Source organism: Pleurodeles waltl, chromosome 6 (genome assembly GCF_031143425.1).
Source record: "Pleurodeles waltl isolate 20211129_DDA chromosome 6, aPleWal1.hap1.20221129, whole genome shotgun sequence".
In the NCBI taxonomy this organism is placed as follows: Eukaryota; Metazoa; Chordata; class Amphibia; order Caudata; family Salamandridae; genus Pleurodeles; species Pleurodeles waltl.
The window spans coordinates 322228392-322238399 of record NC_090445.1 but is presented as its reverse complement, the minus strand read 5'-3'; the positions used below and the strand labels follow the sequence as shown (position 1 = coordinate 322238399).

Sequence of the window (10008 nt, the reverse complement as noted above, 5' to 3'; positions counted from 1 at the left end):
AATTACTGTGCAGGCATCTTCAGCAGGGCATGCATTCCATTACCTCCTCATTCTCAGAAGACGGGCAGACGCAGAGCCCCAAAGGGCTTTGAGTGCTGAGTGGCCAGTTGCTTGATGATGATGAGCTCAAGAAGTAGAGTGGGCACTGTGAGAAGTGAAAAGGTGTCGAAAATATTCTCGGTGATGGGAAGGAAGACAACGAGCTCCGGGGTTGTGATGGGGAACTTCAAATTTGTCAAAACCGGGGGCAATGTTGATTAATGTTTAAACCCGATGGCAGAGAAAAACAATCTAACAAGTTGGTGCCCATCCGCATTCGCAACCAGAGGAGTCACTAAGACCAGGTGACTTTAAAGACTTCTTTGATGAAAAACAAGTTGCAAAAGTCTGAGCCCAACACTAGATGGCAAGAGAATGGAAAGCAAGTTTATCTACAGCCAGACATGCTACAAACACAATGTTTCTATTGGTTTTTCCATCATGAGGGAGCATTTTCTTTCCGTAAAAGGTAAGCAACAGCTGTTAAATTACTATGGCATCCATTGGAACCTTCTTACCTGGGCTTACACACCATCATCATGCTGGCATTGTTATGTCAGGGCCTTCCATACCCCGTCAATCATGCAGTAAAGTCGTATGACACAAGCAGTTTTACAGCTAAACTCATATTCAAAAGTAAACCAGAGCAGGTAGAAATATATTAGGAAATTATATTTCCACACATTTTGCAACACTCTAATCATTTCCAATATGTCCATTTTGCATCACGTGCCAATAACATTAAGATTGTTCACATTATACAAAATACAGTAAATCTGTAATGGTTTTAGGTTTAAATGAAAACAGTGCCACACATCAGAGTTGCTTCTACCACGTACGAATCGCACAAAGTAAAAATAATTTGTCATTATCTAAAACGTTGTACCCATTTCACTTCCGGAGTAAGACACCATGTGCCTTATTTTTCCCTGTTGCTCCTTTATTTTCACATATTTAATTTGCAAAGGGATAAATGTTTTGTTTTACATTTGTTAAAAAGCCATCACATATTGTGGCCACATTCTTCCACAATTCCCTGTACCCCAGAAAGTGTATCACAAGTTGAAAGTTAGATGATGACCTCACATTACGGTTAGCAGTTTGGCAGGTAAACTGATCACCATGTTAACCCAATTAGCAGCAGTCAGAAAGTAAAAGATGCCAGAAAATACGGAAAAAAAGCCTCTGTTACTGTTCATCTGAGCACCTTCAGTGATACCAGGCAATGGTGGAGCGCCGCCAGCATCCCTAGTTCCAGCGCCACTGCTTTGGTTCTGGATTGCAGGTCAGGCCCACTGGCTAGAACTTGCTGGCAGAGAGGGTGAGGACCCACTTGGGGATGCAGATGAACCCTGGGATGAAGCGAGCTAGCCAGGCGAGGGAGGGGACCATGGAGAGTACATAGCGCAGTGAGGTGTAGTTCGTGATTTGCCGGTCTGCAGACGAGAGAAAAGGTAAACGAGAGAGGGTGAATATAGGCCACCAACATCTCCTGACAAAGACACGACAGTACAGAGGTGCGCTCAAGGCGACGCATGTGCTAAAGAGCAGTGTCTACAATTAGGTAAAGGGCCGACTATCCTAAGAACGAAAGAGGCGTCACAAGATGTACTAAGTTAATATACAAAATAACTTACTTTCTTACATATTTAGAAGATACAACCATTGTGTGTACATAATCGCCCTTTCTTCTCACGTCTCATTTCCTTCCTTCAAGCAATAACTGCTTCTTCACACGACCGTAAACCCATACCCAACAACGCAGCACCTAAATTGGTCCCCAATACTCTTCAAATGCCTCCTATCTCCAACCAATAACAGCCTTCCCACTTGGACAAAAACTCCATAGGGACAATTTCTCTCATTCATTCTCACTCCCTATGTCCCTCACTCTTCCTGCCTGATGGTTTTAAATCCTGTTGTCACTGTATTCTGCCACATCATTTTACCGTTTCTTCTACCTTTTCACTCCCTCCCTTGTATCACACAAGCACTCCTCACACTCCTATACGATACTCACAGCCTCTTTACCAACCAGGTGACACCTCACACTCACCCACTCCAAAAACACATTCCTTCTTGTCCTCACCTGACCCCAGCGCACCCATCTCTTGCTCCCCTGCACACCCTTCTGGAGCCGATAACCTACCTCCCCCCCCATTCTCACCTAGCCCTGTGCCGGCCAATACCAGACTGACTGCACACCTATCTATTGTCTCTTCTACTATTTCTCAGCAATTTACTTCTACCCACTCCCATGCGCATCACTAACAACCTTTGGGTTCTTTTGGTCTCTGAAGCCCACCCTTCGCCCCCACAATTTTTTTTAAAAAATCAACCATTGGCAGGCGGTGAAAAAGAAATAAACAAGGCTCTAATCGTGCAGCGCCTTCCTCAACTGCTTGCACCTACCCATTACTTCTTATCCAAAAGCTGTGACAGTCACCAGCGCCCTCTACCGTGCACCATACTACATCAGACACGCCGAGGCGTATTGCAGTAACTGAGGACAGGCTAGGTAAACCGGAAGTGCATAAACCGCTCAAATCTATTAAGGCACTGCCACCAGGCAGATGAGGATGAGAACCCAAAAATGGAAGGATTCCTAAAACAGCAGTTCGCCATCTTTGTGGCAGGAAAATCAAGAGAAAGGAAGTAACTAATCTGTGTACTGCCAGCGTACATATACTCCCTGCTGAAGGAGTAGTTTCACCAGGGGACCAATGTACATATTAAATAGCAGAGGCGAGACATCCCTCTGAGGTGTCGCAGTTTAGATGTCTTACTACTGGAATAAAAGGGAAAGGTATAAGGATTATACCCAAGCTCTCGAAAAGGAATTGAACCGTTTTAGAACTTCATCTGAAAACCCCATCTATCCAATGGTTTTCATTAGTATGAGTATAAGTGGTTGACGAAGACAAATGAAGCGGACAGATCCAAATAAAGCAATGCACCAACACCACACTGTCCCCTAATCTGCAGAGGTTGTAGAGTATAGAAAACACCACAACCTTCTTTCTGTGATTTAGTCTAAATCCTGTCTAAGAGCATCAAACAATCTGTTTTTTTTCCAGAAAAATTGTTTAATTTGCTCAAGACATTTTTTGAGTAATTTGCCTAAATAAGGTAACAAGTAAACAGGTTGAGCATTACTATGGTTCTCCACGTTAAACAATGTTTTTTCCAACAATGGTTTTATCGCTGTTAGTCTCCAGTCCTCTGGATCTGTACCTTCGGCGAGGGAAGACTGGGAGCATAACCGAGGTCATCGCTCTGGTAAGTTCACGAAAGTTTCATCCCTCTTTCAGTAAATACATCAGTTGTAGAGCCAGAGGAACGGGTTTCTAGAGTTTCCATCCACTGAATTTGAGTAATGGGTGCAAATATTGAGAGACGGGTTAGAGGATTTGGAGAAGAGCACTTTAAATGTATGTTCTCTGGAGAAGAAATTTCCTCAATGAGAATCACAGCTCTATTTTCTCGGATCCTGCACTGGAAAATGAGGTTACTTCATCACAAAGTTCCCTAGAAGGATGGAACAGGGATGCGTGGAAGACCATGGATATTAGAGTTCTGCCACAATGAAAAAGAGTTTTTGGAGAGATTTGAGGCAGATGTATTTTGGTCAGAGAAATAGATTTTCTTTCCTCCTTTATTTTGTTTTTGAATCTAGCAATATGATTGCTACAGTAGCACCTAAGTTCTGGGGAAAAACGTACCTGACATTTTCTTTTAGTTAAGTGAACCTTAAATTTCACAGCTTTTGTTCAGGAGAGAACAATTACGTGTCTCATCTCTTTGAAGTTCTTTATTCCTGCCTGAGATAAGCATCATTTTATCTAGGGCAGTAGTAATGCCACTGTTGAGAAGAATAAGTAGTCAGATCGTTACCATAAAGGTTTCCACATCATCTGGTGGGAAAGGAATGCCCCCTGAACGGTAAAGGTACCCTTATGCCCTGAGTGATGTGACTCGTGTGAAACTGGTGTTCTGACTTTTTTTTTTGGCATGCTAATCTTGCATCTGCATTGAGGCTTAGGCCTGTCCATGGAGACTCTAAGGTACAGAACCTGCTCTGTGACCTGGATGGGCACAACAAGTGGGCCGTTTTTATTATTACATTGTGCCTATATTTACCATGTTCTGGATTGCTAAAGTAGTGGTGGCAGCTTACCAATTTTGGTAAATTTATAATACTGTTTCAGGAGGAACGTAGCCTACAGACCCAACTTCGATAAAGTTCTGCTTTGATGCAACACCCATACCCTTACGCTGACATCTTGCATACAAGGTCAAGGAAGTGTGTGTAAAGAATGCATGGTAACAAGACTCCATGATGTAGTAAGAGTCTGATTGCTCGGACTAGAGGGATCCCTTTTGCATAAGTTCATGTCTGAAATGGCACAAGATAGAAGGTGGGATATTGCTTTCCCAAACAATGGAAGTGTACTGTGAGCATTCCTAGAGCTAAAGAGACCAATCCAGACACTGAAGAGTGCGGGGATGGAGAAAGGACTACCCTTAGAACTTTTATAATGACCTTTTAGCAGGGGATTGCTAATTAGTTTTCCCTGAGCACTGCCATCTGGTTGACAGTAAGTGCTGGAGGAGAGATGAGGCAGAGTCAGCATATTCCATTCTTAACAATGAGGGTGTTTCCAGAAAGGGTCTGCTCTTTTGTGGTCCTTCGCTACTGCTAAATCAGGAAGGCGACATGCAGAGTCTTCACACTTCATTATGCCCATGTTTTGGATACTCCTGCTTGATACTAGCATCATCACAAACTGTTGGGAGAGCTATCACCTTGCATAAAGACTATGGGCTTCATTTCGAGTCTGGCAGTCCATGGACCACCAGACTCGCGGTGGCGCTCGGATCGCTGCCGACAGCGGCGATCCGACCACCATATCATGGCCGTGGTCTGACCGCCAGTGGCGGCGGTCTCAATTCTCCAGGGCAGTGGTGCAAGCAGCGCTGCCCTCCTGATTAGGAGACGTGTTTCCACCAGCCTTTGCATGGAGGTGGGACCACTTGGCATAAGGAGTGCAGGGGCCACATGGACAGCCCCGTCGCACTTTTCACTGCCCGAATTACGGGCAGTGAAAAGCGTGACGGGTGCTGCTGCACCTGACGCACTGCAACATTACGAACCAGAGTCAATGCTGTGGTGAGTATTCCGCTGGGCCAGCGGGCAGGAACACTGGCCCAGTGAAATATACAAAATAGGGCCGGCAGGCAGAAAACCGGAGTGGCGGTTTCCCGTCCTAAAGAGTTTGGCGGGCAGCCTCTGCGCCCACCAAACTCTTAATAAGGCCCTATGTCTGCACTGAGTCAGAAAATTAAATTTGAAAAGGAACTGCCCCAAACGTTAGAGAGTAGATCAATATCACCTGTCTGGAAAATAAGTATAAAGGTAAAACCCAAACCACCACACTTTGTTCACAGTCCCAAAAGAACTGCTGTGATCCAGGGCTGGAGTGTGCATGTCAGCCAGTCTCCCAGAGGTATCGGAACATCACCTGAAGTCTCTGGAGTGGGTAACATGTGTCCATAAAATTAAAGTCAATGAGACTGCATCTCAACATGTAACAACTGCCAGTGTGAAATCTTTAACTCTGAATCAGAACAAAATTACCTACAAGTTATCCAACATGGCATTTGCTAGACACTGCAGATATGGTGAGAACCATATGAGTTGTGTTAAGCCATTGTAGATACTGTGAGGAATGTCATTCTTGGCTAAGCCATGTAGATGTAATTGTAAGACACTGTACCTGAAGAACAAGTTACTTTACCTTGGTGATGCTTTCTGGTGGAAACTCTAACCATCCTATGCTTTGCTACTATACCAGTCAGATTCCTTATCAGAATTTCTCACAATGCCAGAATGGAGACAGAAGATTTTTCAGCATAGCCCCTGTGAACTGGTAGGTGTTGTTGTGGGGCTTTGTGTTGATCCCGCTCCTTCTTGGATGTCTGGAGTCAAATATAAGCACTATCCAAGAGCACCGGTCAGTCTCTTCCTTGAAACAGTCAGGCAGGCCTGTAATTTGGGACCTTTTTAGTTGGAAAAGAGGCCATTCCACAGAATGGGGAGGCAGGAGTGGGGTAAAGAATCTTCAGTTAGATAGAGTATCCAACAAAAAGAGTGTTACCGAAGGTAAGTAACTTCTTATGGATACTTTTAACTGCAGATTTCTCATCTTGAAATAGATACCAAAGCTGCAGAATGACTCAGACCAAAAGGTCCTACAGGACCGAACAGCCAAAATGCCCTTTCCGTCAGGCCTGGCTGTCATAGCGCTTGTGTTGCAGCCTGATATATACACAGAACAGGCACTCTTCGTGCCAGCTAGTGGTAACAGCCTTGGCCCTTGTGGTATGGGTCCTCAAGCCATCTGGAGGCTGCTCCTTGGCCAGAGCATAGCAGATCGTAATGAAGTGGACTATCCACCTGCATAAAGTCCTCTTTTGCACTACCTTGACTTTGTTTGCCCCAGAGAACCCCACAAAGAGCTGAATTTCCACCTGATGTTTTTTGGTACGGTTGATGTAAAAACACAGTGCTCTTCTGGGGTCCAAATGATGGATTATCTCATTTTCTTTCAAGGGTAAAGGTGAAACAAAGAATGTCAGAAGTGCGATGAAATGTGCAACAAGAAAGGGAGTCACAACCTATGGTAGAAATACCACGCTAGACCATAGCACCAGTTTTACAGGGAAGAGTGTGGTGTAGGGCAGCTGGGCAGACAGAGCTTGAAGCTCACTCAGCGATAAGTTGAGTTTATCAGGATGAGAGGGACAGTCTTTAGAGGTGGTGAGGGCAGCTGTGCTTTGGCTCAAAAGCTGTGCATGTGAGAAAAGTAAGGAACAAATTAAGGTCTCACTTAGGCATCACAAAGGGTGTAGGAGGAAACATGTGGATTGAGACCTTTTAGCAATCTCATCACAACAGGTAGTTTAAACAAGAACGATTGGTCTGGTAATTGCAACCTTTAACCATGCCCACTGCAAGTCCTTGCAGAGCTAATGTCAGACAAGTCTTTACTAATAAACTATATCAGATGCACTAACCTGATGTCCACTGACCCAGCCGGAGCAATGCACAGATGAAGTTACCACCAATGCCCTAACTCTGCTCTCCATAATGAGCATAATCAACACTTTATCCCAGGAGAATGCAGAGGAGAAGGGGATAATAGTGGCTTCATGAGCTACTATACAGCTGTACAGGTGTGACGATTCATTCTGTTACATTGCAGCTACTTTCTAATTTCTCTCCGTTTATACTCATATAAGATGAGCCTCTTCCAGTTTAAATATTCTACAAAAAATAAATTACAGTCCTGGCTACTCGGTCAACCAAAGTCAGACAACAACTTAACCTCATATTAGACAGCCTTTAATATACATTCACACACAATCATGACCGTACCATGTGAATTAGTGCCTCATTTTTTCTTTCGTTACTCTGGTTTGCAGTTTTGGAGAAGTCTCAATATCTCTCTAGAGTAATTAGTATGAGTAAACTTCCTTGTCATCTTGTGGTTTTAGGACCTTATTAAACTACATAAGGTTATTATACTATTTTTTTTAAATCTTGATTCCTGTTAGTTAACCAAAATAATGTTCAATATTTTTTTCTTCTCAAGAGCATGTTCTATTTTCAAACAAGCACTTGCTTATTTTTTCACATGTGATGACCACAGCAAATGAGACTGTCTCTCCCATTGAGGGATCAAGGAGAACTCAGTCGCATTGTCAGAATCTGATCCAAAAAATCGTTGGGGCTTTGGAAGGCGGTTCCTATGTGAAGGTGGCATTTTTAGGTGAACAAGGGCCAGTTGTGTCAGGACTATTCCAAGATGAGACCTCAGTCGAGCGAGATTCGGTTTGGAGTCAGACAGGGCAATAGGACTGTCCTCCACCTCCACTGTTGGTGCCAGTGTTGACATTGTAGGAAGTGGAGTGGATGGTGGTGCAAGATGTGGAGTTTGCTCCAAAGTCAGAGCTAAAGCTGAAGTGGGTTCGGGAAGCACAGACAGTGCTGAGGGCGGACCCCCTGGTGAACGGAGGGCTCTGCAGATGCTAGGGGCCAGGATGTATGCTAGAGGGAGCCAGTAGACTGATAGCAGCTGTCAGTTTCAGGCTGAGCAATGTTGACGCAGAGCCGCATAATGCCATCTACCGGTGCACAGGGACTATGCTGACAACAGAATCATCAATACTGTGTGTAATATAACATCTTGCTCTGATATTAAAGTACTTCTCTTTTTATTAATACAAACACTGGGCTGGACAGTTAGTTATTGTATCTGTTGTTTAACTGTTTGAGCTCAGAGTCTCTGCTTCTTGCAATACCTCTGTGAAAAGCCTTTGACTGCTCACCCTCGCTACCCTCAAAGTCAAGTGTACAAAGGATGTCCTCTGCCTAAGTTTAAGAGCCCTATTAGGACAGATACCAGAGGCAAACAACTCCAGACCCCGCTGCTGTGGCCCCTTAGCGTCTGTCTGCTTTGTGCCCCCTCTCAAAACAGCATCCAACAATATCTATTACCTTCTTTATTGCCAACCTACTGAGGAGGAATTCAAAGCTTTACACTCCTGTCTCGTACACTTGAAAGCTGCCACTTTGGTTAGTTTAAGACTAGGCGATGGTCCAGATCATAACTGGAATGTAGGTCAGCAATCTTAAGTCTGTGTTCAACCACCAATCTGGCATTACATAGCATTGACCTGAGTTTAGAGTCATGATCTTACTTCAGTTGGGATGAGGAGAAAACTCTTTTAAATGTATTCAGCTGATAAAGACTGACTGTATGGACAGCTTGAATTACTTCACAGGACAAACTCCATTGTTACAAGTATACAGACCACCACCGTACAGTGGAGGCTTCACAGAACACATTTACTGCCATATCTGACAACACCATTCAACCTAGCCAATTGTGCATCCATGAAGACCAGCACATTTTGTTAACTGACCATCATTGACACAGCCAAGAACCATTATTGCAAATCTGGAAGCTCTCAACCTGTGCCAACTACTCACTTGAGATACACACACAACAGGCCACACTTTGGATGTCAGCCATGTCCCACCTGGAATCATTAAAATCACAGGGAATTAATCCATCTGCTGGAGTGTCCAACATCTCATCTTTTTCATCTACAAGGACCCACCATAGCAACATAACATTGATATCTACCACTTATGGACATTAGAACAAACTCAGCCTCGCAAAACTCAAATTTCACCCGTCTGAGCACAAAAAAGCACTATATAAAACATTCAACAAGCTGATGCGCCACAAAACAGTTACATAACCTAAACAACACTGGAAAATACCATGGTTAAAGAAGGAATAATGATAAATAAATCACAACTGGCTGTACTTCAATGACAGTGGTAGAAATCAAGAAATATATTCAACAAAATTCATTCAGCTCCACAGACCCATAAGGATGTACAAAGCTACTATCAGCAAGCTAAAACTTACTACTTAAACAGAATCTCCAGTGCCAAATGCCCACAAGGGAGTGCCACAAAATTCCCTCAGAATTGCAAAACCCAAATGCACTTCGTTAAATAAAAAATCTCTTCAATTTCAAGACTTCTGTAACTCCATAGCAAATGATGGTACTTCATCTTGCTGAAAAATCACGAGGCTCTGAGCTCATTGAGTCCAAGATAAGGTGGATTACTCTGAAGAAAAATCACCTTATCACCTTATACTTGGCTCATCCTAGGAACTCGTAGCTTCAGGATTTCATGAACTGATGAATGTCTCTGATTCACTGACGAGAGAACCTTGGAGTACCACCAAGAACATCAACAGAAATGAGAAATACTGGAGTGGTTCCAACCTTTCCATGGCTCTGCAAGTAAACCAAGTTACACAAAGCACCTTTCACACCATGTGCACCATAGTATGAATTTTTTCTCATCTTGGTTTCCTACAGAAG

The 10008-nt window shown here is 43.6% G+C and overlaps 1 protein-coding gene across 1 annotated transcript in view; it reads right to left on the bottom strand.

Moving 5' to 3' along the window:
- Nucleotides 1–696: 696 nt before the first annotated feature.
- LOC138299675 (dehydrogenase/reductase SDR family member 1-like) overlaps nucleotides 697–10008 on the bottom strand; it is a 157905-nt gene continuing 148593 nt past the window's right edge. Inside the window, exon 9 of the mRNA XM_069238147.1 lies at nucleotides 697–1475. Within this exon, the coding sequence (XP_069094248.1) occupies nucleotides 1339–1475 (137 nt within the window). The 3' untranslated portion in view covers nucleotides 697–1338. The remainder of the gene's footprint in view (nucleotides 1476–10008) is intronic.